This window comes from Somniosus microcephalus, chromosome 18, assembly GCF_052327205.1.
Source record: "Somniosus microcephalus isolate GS21.2 chromosome 18, FLI_Smic_1.0, whole genome shotgun sequence".
In the NCBI taxonomy this organism is placed as follows: domain Eukaryota; kingdom Metazoa; phylum Chordata; class Chondrichthyes; order Squaliformes; family Somniosidae; genus Somniosus; species Somniosus microcephalus.
In genome coordinates, this window is record NC_141004.1 from 85867676 (window position 1) to 85891828 (window position 24153).

At 49.8% G+C, this 24153-nt stretch overlaps 1 protein-coding gene across 1 annotated transcript in view; it reads right to left on the reverse strand.

Moving 5' to 3' along the window:
* Positions 1 to 24153, reverse strand: part of LOC147105427 (complement component C9-like) — a 130021-nt gene that overhangs the window by 20368 nt on the left and 85500 nt on the right. The window contains 1 exon segment of the mRNA XM_086011730.1: positions 8389 to 8595. Within this exon segment, the coding sequence (XP_085867856.1) occupies positions 8389 to 8595 (207 nt within the window).

Consider the following 24153-nt stretch of genomic DNA (forward strand, 5'->3'; position numbering starts at 1 on the left):
TGCCTCTCGCTGCGGCTTCGTGCGATGCTGCAATAGTGACAGCTTTATCAAGCGTAAGATCATTCTCCTCAAGCAGTCGCTTTTGTGTTCCTTCTTTTAACAATCCACACACAAATTTATCTCTCAGCGCATCTGCTAGTCCTGTTCCAAACTGACAGTACTTTGATAGCTTACGCAGTTCAATTAAAAATTCAGCGTTGCTTTCGTCTTTCAGCTGCGTTCTTCTGTAAAATTTAAATTGTTCCGCTATCATCAGCGGCGTGGGGTTTAAATGATTTTTCAGGACAGTAACAATATTCGCGAAAGTCTGATCCGCCGGTTTATCTGGTGATAGAAGGTGCTTCAATAGCCCGTATGTCTTCGCACCCATTGAGCTTAATAAGGTTAGTGCTTTCTCATCATCTGGTACCTTATTTGCTTTACAATAAACTTCCATGCGTTCTACATACGTGGTCCAATCTTCGATACCGCTATCAAAGGTATTAATGTTCCCATGTTTAGGCATCCTTGCAAGTTTTTAAATTTTTCTTTTTCTCAAAATGGCAGCTTCCCGCGCTTGTCTTCTTCCCCCGCCTACTAAAATGGCGGCTTCCCGCGCTTGGCGGTTTTTCCCGTGCTCGTCTTCTTCCCCCGCCGACTACAATGGCGGATTCCCGCGTTTGCCTTCTTCCCCCGCTGGCTGCAATGGCGATTGCCGTGCTGCTGCCGTTCTCGCCTCCCCAGCGGTTCTCAATTCCCCGACGCTGCTTTTACTCCCCCGCGGTTCCCGTGGGCATTCACGCTTCCCCTGCTGTTGCGCCTCTCAGCCCCGCATGCAGCCCGGTCCTTTACACCGGCTGCGTTTGAGTTCTCCGCGGCTCTCGTGCCTTAAGCTGCCCCAGTCGCTGCGCCTCTCGGCCTCGATTGCAGCCCGGCCCTTTTCACCGGCCGTGGTCGAGTTCTTCGCCCTTTTTCCTCCGTTTTCCCTCCCCCACTCCACAGTCAACACGGCCGACTTTCTGCTCGTGTCGCTGATCGGCTTACCCACCACCGTGGTAGAAGGGATGATCACTACCTGTCGCTGATGGAGGGCTTCGTGGTCAGAATTTTTCTTTTTAACCCGGGTTCTCGATGCCTCCCGTGCGATGGTGCTCAGCAGGATGATGAGGGTGGATGCCTCTTCTCGACGCCCGTTCTGAGGACGAAGCTGCCTTGGATGTAAAACTGCCGCAGGGTAAGATCGGACTTGTCGCCACTGTTAAGTCTGTGTGTCCCAGTTATGCTTATTATAAATCACTGGACACAGACCACAAGAATAACTTTTAACAGGTCTTTACTATTCGGAGGTCAGGGCTGAACTGCCCAGCAAATCCCTACACAACGTTTATAGACCGGTGTGGTCACCACCGGTATTACAGTATACAGCAGCCAAGAGAAAGTAGTACATCTCTTAAGGTAGTTCTCTTAAGGTGGAACAGGTTACATACACCACACTCTCTCTCTCCCTTGCTCGCTCACTCTCTCTCCCCCGCTCGCTCCCGCTCTCTCCCCGCTCTCTCTCCGCACTCTCTGTCTCCCCCGCTCGCTCCCTCACTCTGTCCCCCGCTCGCTCCCTCTCTCTCCCCGCTCCCTCTCTCTCCCCCGCTTGCTCTCTCTCTCTCCCCCTGCCCCGCTCTCTCTCTCCCCCCGCTCTCTCTCTCCCCTTCCCACGCTCTCTCTCTCCCTCTCCCGCGCTATCTCTCTCTCCCCCTCCCCCACTCTCTCTCTCCCCCCTCCCCCACTCTCTCTCCCCCTCCCCCGCTATCTCTCTCTCCCCCTCCCCCACTCTCTCTCTCCCCCTCCCCTGCTATCTCTCTCTCCCCCCTCCCCCACTCTCTCTCTCCCCCCTCCCCCACTCTCTCTCTCTCCCCCTCCCCCGCTCTCTCTCTCTCTCCCCCTCGCTCTCTCTCTCTCTCTCCCCCCCGCTCTCTCTCTCTTTCCCCCTCCCCCGCTATCTCTCTCTCCCCCCCCCGCTATCTCTCTCTCCCCCTCCCCCACTCTCTCTCTCCCCCCTCCCCCACTCTCTCTCTCCCCCCTCCCCCAATCTCTCTCTCTCCCCCTCCCCCACTCTCTCTCTCCCCCCCTCCCCCGCTATCTCTCTCTCCCCCTCCCCCGCTCTCTCACTCTCTCCCCCTGCTCTCACTCTCTCCCCTCCCCCGCTCCCTCTATCTCTCCCCCTCGCTCTCTCTCCCCTGCTCTCTCTCTCCCCCGTTCTCTCTCTCCCCCACTCCCTCACTCCCTCCCATGCTCTCTCTCCCCTGCTCTCTCTCTCCCCCGTTCTCTCTCTCCCCCACTCCCTCTCTCCCTCCCACGCTCTCTGTCCCCCTGCTCTCTCTCCCCCCCGCTGTCTCTCCCCCCGCTCTCTCTTTCTCCCCCTGCCCCGCTCTCTCTCTCCCCCCGCTCTCTCTCCCCCTGCTCTCTCTGCCCCCGCTCTCGCTCCCCCTGCTCTCTCTCCCCCCGCTCTCTCTCCCCCTGCTCTCTCTCCCCCTGCTCTCTCTCTCCCCCGTTCTCTCTCTCCCCCACTCCCTCTCTCCCTCCCACACTCTCTCTCCCCCTGCTCTCTCTCCCCCCCGCTGTCTCTCCCCCCGCTCTCTCTCTCTCCCCCTTCCCCGCTCTCTCTCTCCCGCCGCTCTCTCTCTCTCCCCCTGCCCCGCTCTCTCTCTCCCACCACTTTCTCTCCCCCTGCTCTGTCTCCCCCCCGCTCTCTCTCCCCCTGCTCTCTCTCTCCCCCGCTCTCTCTCTCTCCCCCTGCCCCGCTCTCTCTCTCCCCCCGCTCTCTCTCCCCCTGCTCTCTCTCCCCCATGCTCTCTCTCCCCCTGCTCTCTCTCCCCCCGCTCTCTCTCCCCCTCACTCTCTCTCCCCCTGCTCTCTCCCCCACGCTCTCTCTCCCCCTGCTCTCTCTCCCCCCCGCTCTCTCTACCTCTGCTCTCTCTCCCCCCGCTCTCTCTCCCCTGCTCTCTCTCCCCCCCCGCTCTCTCTCCCCCCGCTCTCTCTCCCCCCTGCTCTCTCTCCCCCTGCTCTCTCTCTCCCCGTTCTCTCTCTCCCCCACTCCCTCTCTCCCTCCCACGCTCTCTCTCCCCCGCTCTCTCTCCCCCCGCTATCTCTCCCCCCGCTCTCTCTCCCCCGCTCTCTCTCCCCCTGCTCTCTCTCCCCCCCGCTCTCTCTCCCCCTGCTCTCTCTCCCCCCTGCTCTCTCTCCCCCTGCTCTCTCTCTCCCCGTTCTCTCTCTCCCCCACTCCCTCTCTCCCTCCCACGCTCTCTCTCCCCCGCTCTCTCTCCCCCCGCTCTCTCTCCCCCCGCTCTCTCTCCCCCGCTCTCTCTCCCCCGCTCTCTCTCTCTCCCCCTGCCCCGCTCTCTCTCTCCCCCCGCTCTCTCTCTCACCCCTCCCCCGCTCTCTCTCTCTCCCCCTCCCCCGCTCTCTCTCTCTCCCCTGCTCTCGCTCCCCTGCTCTCTCTCCCCCACTCTCTCTCCCCCACTCTCTTCCCCGCTCTCCCCCTCTCTCTCCCCTGTATCAATTTGTATGTGGGTTCAATGACGAGACATTTATGAAAGAGAATGACTTTTTATCTAAAGTATGTTCAACTCAGTTAACAGCATTTACAGGAGACATCATGTTAGTAATCCATCTGAAGCGAAACCAAAAATAAACTAAACTGCTTGTCTCTCACATGCCCTCTGCTGGTCAGGCATAAGTAATCAATCAGGCAAACATGCTGGTAAGGCATCATAATCAAACAGGCAAATACCATCACTATTTGCTGATATCATTACATCTCCCTTTCTTAAAACAAAAGTATTTTACTTTTAACTAACAACATGTTTTCTTCGTATTACTCTGCTTTTTAACTGTAACACTTAATGAACTTACATTAACATTATCATTATCAAGGTTTTTAACCTTGCTTTGTGTGTTCACATGCAATATGTAAATACACTAGAACTTGAAGAATAAGATAACATTACTTCCTTCTATAACAATAGTCCTTAAATTTGCTCAATGAGTCTCTCAGGAGGCTTCACGTGTCTTGAGGATTTTCTGATTGATTGTCCTTGAATCTGAGTTGTTGCCTCAGATGATGGTTTCTCAGCTGTGTGATCAGGTTGTTCAACAGTATCAGTCTTTTGACCTGCTGTGTGATCAGGTTGTTCAACAGTATCAGTCTTTTGACTTGCTGTGGCTGGTCCCATGAGAAGATCCCGACGATTTCTTCTCAGAACAGCACCCTCATCTGTCTGAATGGTGTATGATCTTGGTTGAACTTCACTCAGGACAGTTCCCTTCTGAGTCCATATGTTTGTTTTGTCTTTGAACTTTACTTGGTCACCAGTGTGGAGTTCAGGTAGGTTTTGTGTTCCTCTGTCATAGTAGTACTTTTGCTTTTCTTTCTGTTGCTCTTTGAACTTCCTCACTTTCTCCCCCTCTTTTGTTTTCAGGAGGTTCTCCGGGACGGGTAGGTTTGACCTTAGCCGACATCCCATAAGGAGTTGGGCTGGTGACATACCACACTCGAGCGGCGTTGTGCGGTATACAAGCATGCTTTGGACCAATTGGACTGTGGAAAGTGAGGACTTGACGTTGTGTGGACAAAGTCCCACTCTTTGGCAAAGTGTCGGAAACTTGCATTGTAAAACTGGGGTCCGTTGTCTGTGAAGACCTCGCTTGCCACGCCATGTCTGGAGAATATGGCTTTCATACATCTTATCACAGCATCTGCAGTGGTGGTGTACAGTCCACAAACCTCTGGATACAGGGAGTAATAGTCTGTGACAACAAGATAGTCCTTCCCTTGACATACGAATAGGTCAGCGCCTACCTTCTGGTAAGGTCTGTCTGGCGCTGGGTGTGGCTTTAATGGTTCTACCGGATTGCTTGCTCGATATTTCAGGCATATTGTGCAGTTTGACACCTCATTTATCACATCTTGGTTGATTCGTGGCCAGTACATCACCTCTCGTGCTCTTTTCTTACACTTTGATTCCCAGATGTCCTCCATGGATCCTTTTTAGCATCTCTTTTCTCAGACTCTTTGGGATAACTATTTTACTTCCTTTGTAGATGATGTCTTCGACCACTGATAGTTCCGCCCTGCAGTTCCAGTACTCTGCCATGTCAGGTGAGCAGTCTTGCTTCATGTTGGGCCATCCATCCAAGATGCTTTTCCTCAGTCGTCTCATTGTTTCATCTTTGTTTGTCTCAGTCTTTATGAGCTCCATTTTTGCATCTGCTATGGGCAGTGCACTTGTGATCATGTCCACGTAGGCGTTCACTTTTTCATCCATTTTGGTGTTTGCGGGCTCACTTGGGTCAACAGCTCTGGACAACGTGTCTGCTGTATACATCAGCTTACCCGGTGTGTACGCAACATTCAGTGTATAGCGTTGCAGCCTGATCATCATTCTTTGTATTCTAAGCGGACAGCTATTTAGTGGCTTTTGGAACAATGCAATCAAGGGCTTATGGTCAGTCTCTACACTGATTGCTTGTCCTGCCACAAACTGGTGAAATCTTTCATAGGCGTATGTGATGCTGAGCAGCTCCTTTTCTATTTGAGCATATCGCGTCTCCGCGTCTGTCATTGAGCACGATGCATGTGCAATAGGTTGCCAGTAGTCATATTTTTGCAGAAGAACAGCACCGAGCCCACTCTGTGATGCATCTGATGATATCTTGATGGGTCTCGCTGGGTCATAAAACCTCAGAACTGGTTCCTCTGTGAGCAGTTTCTTTAGATCGTTCCATGACTTCTCATGCTCATGATTCCATTCCCATTCTATGTTCTTTTCAGTTAGTCGTCTCAGTGGCGCCATCTTTTCTGAGAGGTTGGATATGAATTTACCCATGTAGTTGATCATTCCATTAAACCTCTGCACGTCCTTTTTGCATTGTGGCTTTGGCATATTCTCAATGCCGGACACCTTTCTGGGATCTGGTCTGATGCCCTCACTGCTAAGGATATCTCCCACGAATGTCAGTTCTGTCACCCCGAGCTGGCATTTCTCTCTATTCAGCTTCAGGTTTGTTTTCCTTGTTGCTTCCAGCACTTTTTTCAGTCTCTCGTCATGCTCAGTTCTCGTGGTTCCCCATACTATGATGTCATCCATTGATGTATCAACTCCCTCCAGGTGCTCATAGATCATATGGATAGTTTTGTGATACACTTCAGGAGCTGAGGCAATGCCAAATGGTAACCTTAGGAATCTGTATCTGCCAAATGGACTGTTGAACGTGCACAATCTTGAACTTGCTTCGTCCAATTTCATCTGCCAAAATCCTGATGATGCATCTAACTTGTTGGAATACTTTGCATTTGCAAACTGTGACATGATTTCCTCACGTGTCGGAAGCTTGAAGTGCTCTCTCTTTATTGCTCTGTTTAGATCTCTTGGATCCAGGCAAATTCTGAGCTTTCCATTCTTTTTGTCCACTACGACAAGGGAACTCACCCACTCAGTTGGCTCATCTATCTTCTGAATCACTTTCAGGCTTTCCATCCTGTCCAACTCTGCCTTCAGTTGCTTTTGAAGAGCAAACGGAACTTTTCTGCATGGATGTATGACCGTTGGCATACTTTTATCTACTCTGATCGTGTGTTCTCCTGGAAGGCAGCCTAGACCCTTAAATAGGTCGTTGTACTCTTTCATGAGTTCATCATAGACTGTCTCTCCTTCGCTTTCCACAACGAGGACTCTCTTTACCAGGTTCAGTCTCTCACAGGCTATTAAACCTAGTATGGCCTGCACATCCTTTGGCACCACGATTAATGCTAGCGTGTGCTGTCTGTCCTTGTGTGTCACTTTGACAATGCATCTTCCTTTCACTGGTATATCAGTACCTGAGTATCCTGTCACTTTCACTTTTATTCCATGTATCTTTGGTCTGGGTCTAATTTTCTTAAAATCAGTCTCTGATATCACATTAATTTGTGCTCCAGTATCCAATTTAAATGGAATATGTATGTCATTCACTTTTAGTGTCAACATCCAGTCTCTTTTTTCTTTTTTGTTTTCAGACACCACATCTACATAGAACTCCTCCATCTCGCTTTCATCTACTGCATGGACCTTGCTTTGTTGCGCTTGGTTCTTGCAGCAACGGGCATAATGGTTGTTTTTGTTGCAACTATTGCATGTTTTACCATATGCTGGACACTTTCTTGGTGTATGCTGTGTACCGCATCGACCACATGACTTTCGATTACCCCTTTCATTTTTGTTCGCTGGCCACGCCTCTTTTTTCACATTGGCGCTCTTTTTGTTAAATGGTTTGTGTCCGTTCTTACTCACTGCATCCACGTTGCAGCTACTGTCACTGAACAGCTCTTTTGCCTGCGACTTCACAGTCTCTGTAGCCCTACACAGTGCTATGGCTTTTCCCAGGTCTAGATCTTGCTCTCTTAGCAGTCTTTCCCTTAGACCATTATCTGGAATACCACACACCAGTCTGTCTTTTATCAGCGAGTCTGTCAGTCCCCCAAATTCACATGTTTTGCTTCGGTTTCTCAGTTCAGTCACATACTGATCAATAGTCTCTCCCGTTTTCTGTACACATGTGAAAAATCTATGCCTCTCAAACGTCACGTTATGTTTAGGTATGCAGTAGGCCTCAAACTGTTCCATTATTTTATCCAGCTTCATTTTGTCTCCATCAGCAGCGAATGTGAAGTTATTATACACCTCCAGTGCTTCATCACCCACGACATGTAAGAACACTGACGCTTTCATTTTATCACTTTTCTCGTCAGCTCCGATTGCTGATAAATACAACTCCAAACGTTGTTTGAACCTTCTCCAATTTTCAGCCACATTACCTGTCAACTGAAGCTTTGCCGGTGGGTGTAAACCTTCCATTTTTTCACTTCGTTAGCTATTCTCCAATGGTAAGCAACGATGTTCTCTTTTGGCTTGCTAATATGTGGAGAGCTGATTTAACTTCAGATTTTTCCTCTTCATCTCTTTCAATCACTTCTGACACCATGTATCGATTTGTATGTGGGTTCAATGACGAGACATTTATGAAAGAGAATGACTTTTTATCTCAAGTATGTTCAACTCAGTTAACAGCATTTACAGGAGACATCATGTTAGTAATCCATCTAAAGTGAAACCAAAAATAAACTAAACTGCTTGTCTCTCACATGCCCTCTGCTGGTCAGGCATAAGTAATCAATCAGGCAAACATGCTGGTAAGGCATCATAATCAAACAGGCAAATACCATCACTATTTGCTGATATCATTACATCCCCCGCTCTCTCTCCCCCGCTCTCTTCCCCGCTCTCCCTCTCTCTTTCCCTGCTCTCCCCTGCTCTCCCCCGCTCCCTCTCTCGCTCTCTCTCTCTCTCTGCTCCTGCTACCTCTGATCTGGGACTGTACCTGTGACTGGTTGTGACTGAGCAGAATCTCGAGATTTCTGGACTTGTTGTTTCTATAGCCGATGCCAGCCGTGATGTTCACTATCTTAACGTTTAGTTTCAGAGACATCCCAATGTTGAAACTGCTTGTTGATTCTTCGATGATCTTTGTGACCACTTGCGATGAACTCTCATAAACCTCAGTCGTGAAGAGTTGTTCAGCTCGAGTCTGGAAGAATGAAGTAAAATCATTAGTTCATTTGAGGATTGGGAATGAGCCAGAGACCAAAAGGCCCATCACCTCATTCCTTCCACACACCCCGGACCTATACATGAATCCCCCGAGCTCCCAATCCGACACACTCTTCCCCCCCTCCCTAAACCTTCAGTGTTTGGAAATGAAGACTTGGCACCATTTCCGATTCCAGTTCACCCTTTCCCAGGGCTTGAAGTATTTGCTCCTTAAAAACTCTCTGGGCTGGATTTTAATTCAGGAGCGGGCTGGGGTCGTGTAATCCGCATTTCGTGTTATCCACCCGAATCTAAATCGATGTGGGACATTGATGCGATTTTAACGTAATTGGCCAATTGAGTTCCAGCGTGTGGGAACCCATGGCCAATGAGTTTTTCCAGTCTGAAAGTCACCTCCGATGACGTCATCATTGCTGCTGCATTTAAGGTCTGCGACAAGCCTTGCTTCTTCTGCAGACTGCCAACCTTTTGGCCTTTCATGCTACAGGGACCTGGAGGAAGAATGACCAAGGTCTGCTCCCATGTTGGATGACGTTGCCCTGCAAGCTTTAGTGGAGGGAGCAAGAGCTCATAAAGAGGTGCTCTTTCCTTCTTCAGGGAGGAAGAAGCCTCCCCGGCAGATCAAGGCTGTGTGGATCTAGGTGGCCCAGGAGGTCAACTCATTATCAGTATCCCGCAGAACGTGGATTCAGTGCAGGAAGAGATTTCATGACCTTCTGTGCACTGGAAAAGTGAGTATGAATTTCCCATCACCCTCAATCTGATCCCCATTGCCTTTCCTCACCAGCACTCAGCTTTAGCAATCTCTTCCTCCACATCCCACTTGACACTGACATCCATGCACCCTTATCCATTCCCTTTCTCTCTATGGTCACATTCACCTAACTATTCGACTATGCAGCCCTCACACTCCCTATTACTCTGATGCTGTGAAAACAACTGACAACACACAGGGAGGGCCCTTGGTCTTGCCACCTCACTTCATCTTTGTCTCCTTCTAAGTATCTATGCTATGCTATGCTATGGAATCTCTACACTCACTCCTTCATTCTAACTCAACCTCCACTTGTCTCCCTCAGTGAAGGAAAAGCGAGCTCACAATAAGCGAGAAAGAGCGAGGACAGGAGGAGGGCCACCCTCAGTAGCCCACCTCACCCCCTGGGAGGAGGCGGTCCTGGAGATCGTAGGACTGGAGGACGATGCGCAAGTAGGGGACGGACAGAATGGTGCATCACAGCAAGCTGGTGACAGAATAGTTTATCATCTCTCTCATTGACATTGCATGAGTCGCTGATAATGATTCGGAAGCTCTAACAGATGGACTTATGACCATCTGCAATATGCAATGTGCATGTAACCTTGGCATCACATCTCTGACTTATTCCTTTACACCCCCACAGGACCATTGCAAGCACCCGTCCCCACTAGCCAGGAGGAAGAGCATGAGCCTCAAGACTCCTCAGAGGAAGCTGCAACCTCTGAGTGCGCAGCGTCAGCAGAATTCAGCGCACCCAGCACCAGCGCAGACACTCACACCTCGGTGGGACCTTCAGGACATAGAGTAGTGTTGTCACCTGGTGTATCACAGCTCACAAGTAAGCATCAGCAGATTGTGGAGACAGGGACAGCAGTGGAGAGTCCTCGTCGGAAGGCGCAGGACTCTGCCAGCTCGGCTCAGCTGCATGTCGACCCTCTGCCTCTGGGTCCATCCATAAGATCAGCGGTGCTGGAACTCCAGGAACAGGTGCAGGAGTCTCTGGCAGGTTTTGTCTCCAGGGTCAATGTGAGTGTGGCGCGAATGGAGGAGTCCATAGCGAACATGAGCAGAGCCTTTGTGGAGTCATTGGCGTATGAACGCATCACCATGGAAAGGATGGCAATCTCCATGGAGGTGATAAGTCGCCAGAGTGCAGAAAACATGGTGAGTGTTCAGAATAGAATGACATCTCTGGAGGGGCGATGGTCATCTATTGAACAGAGAAACCAGACCTTCATGGAAGTTCTTCTGAGTAGGACTGCCAGTGCAGATACGGGTCCCCATGGCCCCCCTGATGTGCAGCAAGGTGCTCTCAAGCCACTTGCAAGCGCTGAGGGGGACCTGACCCATGAGAGGGAAGTTGGTGGCAGACATCAAGGAAGTGGGGGCTCCTCTCCAAGCGCTCACACTTCCATGCCACTGCAGAGCCCTTGGTCAGAGCCCCACCGGAGTCCATACCCAACTGAGATCGGCGTCTCAACCCCTGCACAGCCGCAGGAGCAGCAGACTGTTGCCGGGCCCTCACAGCTTTGCAACCCCAGAGGACGCCTGCCAAAGGTGTCGAGACAGGAGCAGCAGGAAAGAGAGCAAGGGGCCTCCACTTCTGCTGAAGCCACAGGGGAAGCACCACGTAGGAGCACGCGTAAGAGAAAGGTACTGCACAAATAGCCACAAGGGTAGTCACTTGGGTGAAATTTGATGTTTTCTGTGAAAAAGCCATCAGATGAATAATGTAAATAAAAAATCTGATGGCTACTGCTGTAGTTGTGGCGTGTGTCATTTCGCGAATGGGACTTTCACATTGAGGGCTTAGGATTACTAGCAAGTGTCAGTATGGTGGTCAAATTGCTAGGAATCCGCTGGTTCTTGGCCATTGTCGATGCTCAGGTAAGAAGCTGCGAGGCAAAAGTGCTTGATTGGCTAGGCTAAGCAAATCTGGCCAAGATGAGTGCGTTCCTTGCATCCCGGGCAGCAATGTCTGCTCCTGCTCCTGCTCCTGCTCCCGCTCCCGCTCCTCCTCCTCCTCCTCCATCTCCATCTTCTCCATCTCCATCTCCATCTCCTCCTGCTCCATCTCCATCTCCATCTCCATCATCTCCATCATCTCCATCTCCTCCTTCTCCATCTCCATCTCCATCTCCTCCTGCTCCATCTCCATCTCCATCATCTCCATCATCTCCATCTCCTCCTTCTCCATCTACATCTCCGTCTCCATCTCCATCTCCTCCTTCTCCAGCTCCATCTCCATCTCCATCTCCTCCTGCTCCATCTCCATCTCCATCATCTCCATCATCTTCATCTCCTCCTTCTCCATCTCCATCTCCGTCTCCATCTCCTCCTTCTCCAGCTCCATCTCCATCTCCATCTCCTCCTGCTCCATCTCCATCTCCATCATCTCCATCTCCTTCTCCATCATCATCATCATCTCCATCTCCATCTCCTCCATCTCCATCTCCATCTCCATCTCCATCTCCATCATCATCATCATCTCCATCTCCACCTCCATCATCTCCATGTGAGGAGCCACTTGGTCCTTAGGAATCTGCAAGCCACGACGCTGGAGACCCTGGCTGCTGAGTACTGCAGGGCTCCTCCTGATCTATCCAGGCATCTTCAGCAACCCGATGGTTTGCTCGATTATGGCTCTGGTGGACATGTGGCTGAAGTTGTAGCTCTCCTCAGCTTCGTTGGATGGGCTCCTCAACGGCGTCATTAGCCATGTCTTCAGGGGATAGCCCTTGTCTCCAAGTAGCCATCCGTTAAGTTGGTCTGGCGGACTGAATAGCAGAGGCACACTGGACTGGTGCAGTATGAAGGAGTCATGGCAACTGCCAGGGTACATGGCACAAACATGCAAAATTACCTTCTTGTGGTCGCACACCAGCTGAACGTTAAGGGATTGGAAGCCCTTGTGGTTGACAAAAATACCTGGATTGCGATGGGGTGCCTTAAGGGCCACATGTGTGCAGTCAACGACGCCCTGCACCCTTGGAAAGCCTGCCAGATGAGCTAATCCAACCGCACGCACCGTGACACTTGCTTGATCCTTGGTGACATGGATGTGATTGTGCGCGATGGCAAAGAGGGCATCGGTTACCTGCGTGATGCAAGTGTGTGCGGCCGCCTGGGAGATGCCGCTGATGTCTGCTGCTGATCCCTGGAATGAGCCTGAGGCAAAAAAGTTGAGTGTGGTGATGACTTTGATGGCCACTGGTAAGGGTTGCCCACCTGGCCCTCTGAGCTGCAGGTCTTGTTGCAGCATTGCGCAGATGTCACCCACTACCTCTCGCAAAAGTCGGAGCTGCCTTTGGCACTGCTGCTCAGACATATTGAGGTAGCTGACCCTATGTCTGTAGACCCTGTTTGGGGGGTATCTCCTGTGCCGACAGGCTTCCATGCGCTGGCCCCTTCCGGCCTGTACAGCTTCAGGTGGGTGAGCAGCAGCTTGGCGCTCCTGTTGGTGCTGCTGCTGTTGGTGCTGCTGGTGTTCGTGGTTCTGCTGGTGCCACGGCTGGTCTTCGTCCTCATCTAATGTCCAGAAGGGAAGGAAATAAATGGCTCCCATGCTTCTGGTATATGCCTCAGTAGAGGAAGCGCTGAGTGAGGGTGGCGAGAGGGGTTTCCCAGGAGGTCACACTGGAGATGGGTGTCAGGCTCCAAACTTCCACAGCTGTGGTTATGCCTTCTAAAAGTTCCCACAGACCTGAGACTACAAAGCCCTGCCACCCACAAATGATGGCTGATCAAATCTCCTCTTTAATGGTTGACCTGCAGCTGATAGTCGGCAATCCAATTGTGCTCCCACCAGGTTTCACCGTCGTGTTTCAGAACAGGCGTGTTTCACGTGGGAAAAGGGTTAAAATCGCAAAGGCCTATCAAAATGGCATTATAGAGGCAATTTAGTGCTTGTTCAGGGCCTTAGCGGCCTATCCTGCCTCTTGGAGGCGGGACGGAGACGGGACCATTAGACACGAATTAATGAAAATTGCTTGGAGGCGGGGTTGGGCCTGCACGCCAGTTTTACAATTTTAACTCCCCACAGGCCTCCAATCCCGCCTCCACGGCCCAATGAAAATCCTGCCCTTTGACTCTCTGACTAAGCTTTTAGTCTCCTGTCCTAATATCTGTTTATCTGGCTTGCCACCAGATTTGATTTGATGTGAAGAGCCTTGGGACGTTTTATGGCTTGAAAGAAAGACAGACTCGCATTTCTACAGCGCCTTTCACAACCACCAGACATCCCAAAGCGCTTTACAGCCAATGAAGTACTTTTTGAAGTGTAGTCACTGTTGTAATGCAGGAAACGCGGCAGCCAATGTGCGCACAGCAAGCTCCCACAAACAGCAATGTGATAATGACCAGATAATCTGTTTTAGTGATGTTGGTTCAGGGATTAATATTGTCCAGGACACCGGGGAGAACTCCCTTGCTCTACTTCGAAATAGAGCCATGGGATCTTTTACGTCCACCTGAGAGAGGAGAAGATGCCTCGGTTTAGCATCTCATCCAAAAGATGGCACCGCCGACAGTGCAGCGCTCCCTCAGTACTGCCCCTCCGACAGTGCAGCGCTCTCTCTGTACTGCCCCTCCGACAGTGCAGCGCTCCCTTAGTACTGCCCCTCCGACAGTGCCGCGCTCCCTCAGTACTGCCCCTCCGACAGTGCGGCACTCCCTCAGTATTGCCCCTCCGACAGTGCAGCACTCCCTCAGTACTGCCCCTCTGACAGTGCGGCACTCCCTCAGTACTGCCCCTCTGACAGTGCGGCACTCCCTCAGTACTGCCCCTCCGACAGTGCAGCACTCCCTCAGTACTGCCCCTCCGACAGTGCAGCGCTCCATCAGTACTGCCCCTCCGACAGTGCAACACTCCCTCAGTACTGTCCCTCCGACAGTGCGGCGCTCCCCCAGTACTGCCCCTCCAACAGTGCAGCACTCCCTCAGTACTGCCCCTCCGCCAGTGCAACGCTCCCTCAGTACTGTCCCTCCGACAGTGCAGCGCTCCCTCAGTACTGCCCCTCCGCCAGTGCAACGCTCCCTCAGTACTGTCCCTCCGACAGTGCAGCGCTCCCCCAGTACTGCCCCTCTGACAGTGCAGCGCTCCCTCAGTACTGCCCCTCTGCCAGTGCAACGCTCCCTCAGTACTGTCCCTCCGACAGTGCAGCGCTCCCTCAGTACTGCCCCTCCGCCAGTGCAACGCTCCCTCAGTACTGTCCCTCCGACAGTGCAGCGCTCCCTCAGTACTGACCCTCCGACAGTGCAGCACTCCCTCAGTACTGCCCCTCCGACAGTGCAGTGCTCCCTCAGTACTGCCCCTCCGACAGTGCAGCGCTCCCTCAGTACTGCCCCTCCGACAGTGCGGCTATATAAATGCAAGTTTTTTTTTAGAAACGCTAGATACTTACTTGGGCTTAATGCCTCCAACCACTCCCGTAAGAAGCCTTTGCATTGCCTGTCACTCGGAATGCGACTTTACCTGTTTAATATCCAGCAGTATACCAGCAGTATACCGCATACCAATATCGCCACCTCCTCATCTTCCACAGCTGACTGATTGGACGCACCATTTGACCACAGCTGACTGATTGGACGTACCATTAGACCACAGCTGAGCCTGTAAACCACTAGACTGATTTATTGAACACTGAACAGCTAACTGCAGTACACACTAGATCTTGACAGTACTTAAAAGCTTTGCTTGAAATGTGAAAATAACAAAGCTGCTTCTCCTGCGCTAACCAGGACAAAGCAGCCCCATTTTATTGGCACCCCATCCACCACCTTAAACATTCACTCCCTCCACCACCGGCGTACCGTGGCTGCAGTGTGTACCATCTACAAGATGCACTGCCGCAACTCGCCAAGGCTTCTTCGGCAGCACCTCCCAAACCCGCGACCTCGTCCACCTAGAAGGACAAGGGCAGCAGGCGCATGGGAACACCACCAGCTCCAAGTTCCCCTCCAAGTCACACACCATCCTGACTTAGAAATATATCGGCCGATCCTTCATTGTCACTGGGTCAAAATCCTGAACTCCCTCCCTAACACCTTCACCACACGGACTGCAGCGGTTCAAGAAGGTGGCTCACCACCACCTTCTCAAGGGCAATTAGGAATGGGCAATAAATGCCCATTGATTCTTGAAACATGCTCGCTCACTCCTTATGTGACAAACTGCACCTAATGAAGCCTCTGGACCACTGTGTACCCGTGATGGCTACTGACTACCGACTGGGGAAAGTGAACCGTACATACATTATTCAAAATCCCGTGAAAATATATTACAATGAAGAACATTAGCAACAACAACTACTTGTATTAATATAGCACCTTTAACGTAGTAAAACGTTCCAAGGCGCTTCACAGGAGCGATTATCAAACAAAATTTGACACTGAGCCACATAAGGATAAATTAGGGCAGGTGACCAAAAGCTTGGTCAAAGAGGTAGGATTTAAGGAGCGTCTTAAAGGAGGAGAGAGAGGTAAAGAGGTGGAGAGGTTTAGGGAGAGAATTCCAGAGCTTAGGGCCCAGGCAACAGAGGCCACGGCCACCAATGGTGGAGCAATTATAATCGGCGATATTCAAGAGGCCAGAGTTAGAGGAGTGCAGATATCTCGGGGGTTGTGCGTGTAGTGTATGTACCTTGAAGAAGGAACTATATTCTGCAGCCCCTGTATACTGCAGTACCAGTAGTGACCACCCCTGTATATAAGCCTGTGCAGTAACTTTGTATAGTAGTTCCAGTTTTGTCTCCATTCAGTAAACACCTGTTATAACCAACTTCTGCAGTCCGTGTCTCAATTACACACGGACATTACAGTGGGGCTGGAGGAGATTACAGAGATAGGGAGGAGCGAGGCCATGGAGGGATTTGAAAACAAGGATGAGATTTTTAAAATCAAGGCATTGCTTAACCGGGATCCAATGTAGGTCAGCGAGCACTGGGGCGATGGGCGAACGAGACTTGGTGCGAGTCAGGACACGGGCAGCCGAGTTTTGGATGACCTCAAGTTTACATAGGGTAGAATGTGGGAGGCCAGCCAGGAGTGCGTTGGAATAGTCAAGTCTGGAGGTAACAAAGGCATGGATGAGGGTTTCAGCAGCGGATGAGCTGAGGCGGGGGCGGAGACGGGCGATGTTACGGTGGTGGAATTAGGCGGTCTTAGTGATGACGCAGATATGTGGTCGGAAGCTCATTTCAGGTCAAATATGACACCAAGGTTGCGAACAGTGTGGTTCAGCCTCAGACAGGGAGAGGGATGGAGTCGGTGGCTAGGGAACGCTAGACAGGTTATCAGGGACATGGTTTGTTTGCATTGTCATGTATTATCAATGACCTGCTACACAGTGGCAGAAATCAAAGCAAACAGACCCAGTTAGGCTGAATGATCTGTGCCTGTGCTGTACACTCGATGCAACCCAATGTAACCTAGTACAGAAGAGAGCAACCGGAATGATTGAGGGGAACAGAGGGATTATGTAAACTGGGCGTGTTCTCACTGGAAAAGAGAAGGTCGAGGGATGCAGCGATTCGTAGTTTTAGGGTTCTAAGAGGAGTAGATAATGTTGACCGGGACAAGCTGTCTCACCGTGTCCAGAACAGTAGAACCAGAGGGCACGGCCTGCGCTTGAAGGGGGTAAATTCAAAACTAATCAACAGAAATAATATTTCAGTGAGCGAGCGGCCAATCTATGGAACAGGCTCCCTCGGGAGATGGTGGAAGCGGTTAGTATTGATTCATTCCAATACAATTTAGACAGATTTCTTTCAGAAAATAACATTTTGCGATTCAGTCTATGAGTAATCTGAGATGTGACGTGTTGTGAGTGCAGCGAGCTCGGGAGGAACAGGCGACTTTGGACCTCTGGCTTCCAAAGCTCTCCACCACTGGGGTTTTTTCCTTGTGCCATGTCTGGGTCTGTTGTAGACTCATTGATGGAGATTTATTGCTGTGATTAGTCAACAACGCCATTATCGTTGCATCATGAGATTTCCAGGACGGTAAAAGGCCAACGAGGTGGACCTTGGCCTTTTTACGTCCAGCCATTCCGTTGGTCCCTTAAATGGCTTTTCCATGTTTCCCAATGTTGTGTCTATGGAGCATTTGTCCAATGTCTCTACTGCAGACCTGTTCCCAGCCCGGATATTTATCCGAATGGCAGAAAGATTTAGTATGAATTGCTTTTCCATGTTTCCCAATGTTGTGTCTATGGAGCATTTGTGCAATGTCTCTACTGCAGACCTGTTCCCAGCCTGGATATTTATCCGAAAGGCAGAAAGATTTAGTATGAATTGCTATAGCTGCTTACCTTTACCAGAGAGTAAGGGAGGAAACCATATGTTATGGCTGTAAGAATTCGCAATAATTTACAGTTCTGAAGATCAATTTTTTTGATTAAAGAATCCCTTGGCGTTGTGCTTTTAAATTTCCAGGGATAAAAATGGCTGTCACCACATGGCCGAAGACAAAGGGGCTTGGAATGCAGCTTTCTGTGTCTGGAAGTAAGGTTCAATGAAGACAAAGGACAATGCTTTGTTTACAAAGCAACTGAATGCTATTAGCATTTGTTTGTATATCGAGTGGATACATCCAAACTGCAGAAGAGACTTTTGTACCTTGAATGGGAAACGTTTAACAATTGAATGGGTCTAAATCACCTAGCATTCTGGACAATAGAGCAGTTGTATTTCCCTTTTGTTCCAGCCCAGGGAGCTCCGGAAGACACATTAATCCAGTCCAACCACTCTGAGTTAGCCAATCACAGCTTTCTCTTGTGTATTGGACCCTTTGGGCGGGGAATTTTGCACACAGCCCTTGCAAGGCAGAACAGCAGGACCTCACCAGGTATAAAAGATAGCTGCTGAGAAGTTAGCTCTCTCTCTTACTTCGCTGGACCAAAGGTGAGCAGGGTGTTCTGACTCCTCAACAAGGTAACCTAGCAGGAGTTTGGGGTGGTGATTTGAGGGTAATTGCTAAGATTGTTTAAATAACATTGTAGTCATTTTATCCCTCGTTTTTGCCGTCTGCAACCCCCCTGTTATATAGTTTTAATGTAATTACTGTGTTCGTGTGGTATATAGTTTATTCTTTTGATTGTAGTTTATTTAGGTAATAAAACTTGATTTTTTTTTCTCTCAACCAAACCACTTGTTCCGTTTTAAAATCATTAATTATAAGTTCCTCCACTCAGAACTAGAGGAGGGGTAGCGATTCGGAACCGCTGTTTTAAATTGGTTTTATTGGAATTGGCCTGGGTGCAGGCAAAGGCTGCAAGACCAGGAAAATTACTTTAAACCAGTTTAAAGAAGCCCCCAACCCTTACAATGGCGAGCCAGGTAGGAGTGGAGGCAGGTTTTGATTTAATAAGTGGTCTGGATCTGGAGAAAGTACCAGCTCTTGTTTCTCTCGTTTTCAGTATGTGTGTAGCCCTGCGGATTTTAGCAGCAGCGTGTAGGCTGACCTATCATGGTGTAGGTGGCTGGGTTAAGGAGGGTGAGATGAGCGTGCAGGAGTAGTTTAAAGAGGCCAAGAATCGGGAGTCCCCGTTTGAGAAATGCCAGGCATTTATAGAGCGCCTGGTGGAGGAAGTCACTGAGACCAGGGAAAGTGAGATGAGACTGCGGGAAGAGAATGCCCACCTCATCTCAGAAGTAAAAGAGCAGGAGGAAAGGTTTAGGGAAGTAGGGACAGCTTATAAGCTGGCCTGCGCCCAAAGATTTAGTGAAACCATCCCACAGGCAGCATCCAGAACGGGGCTGGATAGGGATTGAGAGATCCCAAGACCGCAGCCCACAGCTCTGAGTTCTGAGGAGCCCTGGCAGCGAGGAGGGGTGGACAATGGGGTGGTAGGAGAATACCAGCAGGTCCCGCTAGGCAGGCGGGGGCCAGGATCAGTGTACCCCCTCCAACAAGGGAGGTACGGTCCGCCCGTGAGGAGTGAGCCTGAGAACAGGAATCCTCAGCCCACAGCATGTTCGAGTTCACAGGCAAGCACTGTGGCTTGTGTGGGGGGAGGAGCCAGTCATGTTCAGAGTAAGCTGTTTAAGCCAGGGAACAGGGAAGGAGAGTTCTGGGGCCCCTGTAGAGCAGGTCCAGTGGCAGAAATCCGGGACAAGGGAGGCACACAGGGGATAGTTTTGGCCCCAGAAAAAAGGCAGGTCCAAAATTCCCCAGTTAAAGCCACCTGGGTGAGGGAACATGAGTTTGCTGTCCATGCAAGTTCAAGTTCACTGCCTGTAAAGACAGGCACTGTGGCCTGTTTAAAGGGACCAGCTTCCCAGCCCGCTTCTAGAGTGGTCCCCCCCATGATGTAGGACCCTGCGGGGGCAGGGATAGCAATCCCTCTTGCAGGAGACATAGGGAGGGAGCTGACACCAGGTTTTAAACATGGGGAGGAAAATTTCCAGCCACCAGCAGCGGGTGGTGAGAGTATACCTGCCCCCAGCACAGGAGTGGGCAGGGAAGAACAGACAAACCCAGAGAGAGATTTGCACCGGCAGGCTGCCAGGTACATTATACAGTGCGGGCTATTTGGACATGGGGGAGCAGGTTCCCAGCCAGCTGGGGCTGTGACCCAAGCTCAGGGTCCGCCAGCCAAAGTTTCCCCCATAGAGACACCCCTCAGAAGGTCTCAGCGGGTGCCCCAGCCTAAGAAAGCATGGTCACCCACTTTACAGTGGAGTAGGGCGGTCTCCCGAGCCAGGGAGAAGCCAGAGAACAGAGGCCCCCACTCAACAGCCATAAGCTGCAAGGGACCAGAGACAGGAGGCAGTCCAGCTTCGCTGCAGCCAGCAGCAATCTGCGAAAGTGCCAGAGATTAGACTGGCTGTCCGGAGATGGGCGGCATTTGTATTATAGCTATGTGTGTGTATATAGCTTGCTTTAAGGTGTATTTTAAGTTTTGTTGATATAACTAGTTTTAAGTTTAAGTTTAAACATTTTGTAAGTTAACATGTGTGCCAAATGTTTGTATTTTTGGTCCGAGGTCGAGGGACCCGACCATGTCTCCACCTAAGGCAGCAGGTCAGTGAGACCTGGCTGCATGTCCCTTTTAAGTTTTTGCAGGAGATTGGAAAATGAAGCAGCCATGTTCGCCCAGCCCGAGCTGGACATCGAATGAAGATACGGAATGTTGGGGATCACCTCGCCACTGGACGAATCCAGGAGACCCCGCAGCGATCTTCGGGAAAAACCGGACAGGATCCGGAGGAACTTGCCTACTCCTCCTACGGGGAGGAGATGGCCCCAGCTGGGTGGGGCACGGCCCCCAACCCAGCACTATCCTGACCGAAGTTCACTTGCGGGAGAGCTCGCTGTTGAGGAGTCACGATGGGGAAGCACGGGCGCCTGGTCATAGGGACGCGTTCCCCGGGAGTGGGTGGTGATGGCCCAGGAAAGATCGTATAGAGGAGGGGGAGACCCAAGAGTCGCGTGGGTGCGTTTGGGGAAGGGAAGAACTCACCCGGGGGCCCACGGGCAAAGAGAGGATAAGTGTGGCTGGGAAGGATGAGTGGGTGGCCGGATCAGTGTGGGGCCAGGGAGAGCCGCCACACAGGCACCCATCATTTTCTGCAGCCAGTCGAGGGAAGACGGGAGGGGGAGGGACTGGGAGTCATGAGATCCCATACTCCCCGGTCTCGGTCTGTGCCAAGGTAATTTCAAACATGAGGGGTACTCCGCCTCCACAAAAGGACAAGGGAACGGCTCGGGGCTGGCGGAGCAGGCTGGTCTGTAAATCCATTCTGCCTGTTTTAAAGTTTAAGATGATCAAAGGGGGGTGGAAGGTACTTTTACTGCCCGAGTGGGAGGAGCGATGCCCACTCAAATTTTGCGACCCATCATCGGCACGTGATGATCGGGGTTCATTTAAGCATGTTGTTTAATGATTTTTTGGTATTTTGTGTTGCAGCCCCAAGTTGAGCAGAGGCGTAGGATCCTCTCCGTGCTTGGGACCAGTTTGTTACAACTCCAAGTTGAGCAGAGGCGTAGGACCCTCTCCGTGCTTGGGATCATTTTGATTACATTGTGTAACTAAGATTGCAACATTTTGTAATAACTTATGATGTAAAAAAGTGATTGTAAATTTGGTTTACACTGTATAATTTTACAAGCGTGTAGGGGTATGAGACCCCTTGTTGAAAATGGAAGTATCTGTAAGATGCCTACCGTACCATGGTTTTTTTTCCTTGAATTTAAGGGGAATAGACAGGACGGGGATCAGTGGCAGATAGCTATTAGTTAAATACAGGGATGGTTGTTTGTGAGGGGTCAGAAATTATTGCTCATTTCTTCAAGAGGATACTACAAGCAAGCTGGAAGTATCCAAGGGCGGACTGTAAGAATTCACAATAATTTACAGTTCTGAAGATCAATTTTTTTGATTAAAGAATCCCTGGGCGAAGTGCTTTTAAATTTCCAGGGATAAAAATGGCTGTCACCACATGGCCGAAGACAAAGGGGCTTGGAATGCAGCTTTCTGTGTCTGGAAGTAAGGTTCAATGAAGACAAAGGACAATGCTTTGTTTACAAAGCAACTGAATGCTATTAGCATTTGTTTGTATATCGAGTGGATACATCCAAACTGCAGAAGAGGCTTTTGTACCTTGAATGGGATCCGTTTAAGAATTGAATGGGTCTAAATCACCTAGCATTCTGGACAACAGAGCAGTTGTATTTCCCTTTTGTTTCAGCCCAGGGAGCTCCGGAAGACACATTAATCCAGTCCAACCACTCTGAGTTAGCCAATCACAGCTTTCTCTTGTGTATTGGACCCTTTGGGCGGGGAATTTTGCACACAGCCCTTGCAAGGCAGAATGGCAGGGGCCTCACCAGGTTTAAAGATAGCGGCTGAGAAGCTATCTCTCTCTCTTACTTCGCTGGACCACAGGTGAGCAGGGTGTTCTGACTCCTCAACAAGGTAACCTAGCAGGAGTTTGGGGTGGTGATTTAAGGGGATATTGCTAAGATTGATTAAATAACATTGTAGTCATTTTATCCCTCGTTTTCGCCGTCTGCAACCCCCTGTTATATAGTTTTAATGTAATTACTGTGTTCGTGTGGTATATAGTTTATTCTTTTGATTGTAGTTTATTTAGGTAATAAAACTTTTTTTTTTCTCTCATCCAAATCACTTGTTCCGTTTTAAAATCATTAATTATAAGTTCCTCCACTCAGAACTAGAGGTGGGGTAGCGATTCGAAACCGTTGTTTTAAATTGGTTTTATTGGAATCGGTCTGAGTGCAGGCAAAGGCTGCAAGACCAGGAAAATTACTTTAAACCAGTTTAAAGAAGCCCCCAACCCTTACAATGGCTGAATATTAAATGGTCGAGTATCCCAGCAAAGAGTCAGGCTCTTCCCATCCTATCTGCACTGGTGCTATTCTCCACAATGAGGCATTAAGTCTAAGCCACATATAGCGGCACCACTATCCCTGGCCAGAATGGAGATGATTGGGTAATTCCCCCGTCAATCACTGCTGTGAGTGACCGGGATTGATTTTACGCACCTCATTTTCATTCTGTAACTACCCTCCACTCACTGCATTTTGCTGCAGAAATAATCCTGCTTTTATCGGGAGACTTTGCTGCAGTTTCGCTCATGAATTTTGTTTACTGTAGTTCGTAGAGGCCATGTTTAAATAGACTCTGTAGACTTTTATTGTATTGCGCTGTTTCAACAGACTCTGTCTGCTGAGTAAAATTAAATTATCAAGGGACATAAAACAAAATAGTAAAATATTCTACAGGCACATAAATAAAAAAAGAAAAGTCGGGATGGGAATAGGACCACTAAGGGACAGTCAGGATAAAATCACAGGCAGCAATAGCAAAATAGCAGAAATATTAAATAAGTACTTTGCTTCAGTATTTACCAGAGAGACAGATCAGGTGGACATGACATCGGCGATGAGATTAGAAATGATATAACCACATTTAAAATAAAGAGGAGAAATATTAAATGAATTAATCAAACTCAAAGAGGATAAAACCCGTGGCCCGGACAGATTACATCCGTGCATTTTAAAAGAATCTGGGGAAGAGATAGCAGAGGCGTTACTACACATATTTAATAATTAGTTAGAAAAAGGTGTAGTGTCAGAGGACTGGCGGATAGCTAACGTAATACCTATATTTAAGAAGGGAGATAGTCCAGGGAACTAAAGACCAGTCAGCTTAACATCGGTGGTCGGAAAAATAATGGAATCCCTACAACATGCTGTGGAAAGACTCCTCCCATCCCATAAACAGACTCCTCCCATCCCATGGGCAGACCCCTCCCATCCCATAGACTCGTCCCAAATGAAATATTAGATGAAATAATCATAAGAACATAAGAAATAGGAGCAGGAGTAGGCCAATCGGCCCCTCGAGCCTGCTCCGCCATTTAATAAGATCATGGCTGATCTGATCCTAACCGCCAATCTACTATCACAGAACCATCTCCTGAATCTAACAGAATTAGACACACGAAATAGGAGCAGGATCAGGCTACACGGCCCCTGGGCCCGCTCCGCTACCCACAGGGCCATGACCGATCCGAACCTAGACTCATGTCCAAATTCCTGCCCGCTCCCCGTAACCCTTAATTCCCTTTACTTCTAGGAAACTGTCTATTTCTGTTTTAAATTTATGTAATGATGTAGCTTCTACAGCTTTTTGGGGCAGCATATTCCATGGACCTACCACCCTCTGAGTGAAGTAGTTCCTCCTCATCTCAGTTTTGAAAGAGCAGCCCCTTATTCTAAGACTATGCCCCCTAGTTCTAGTTTCACCCATCA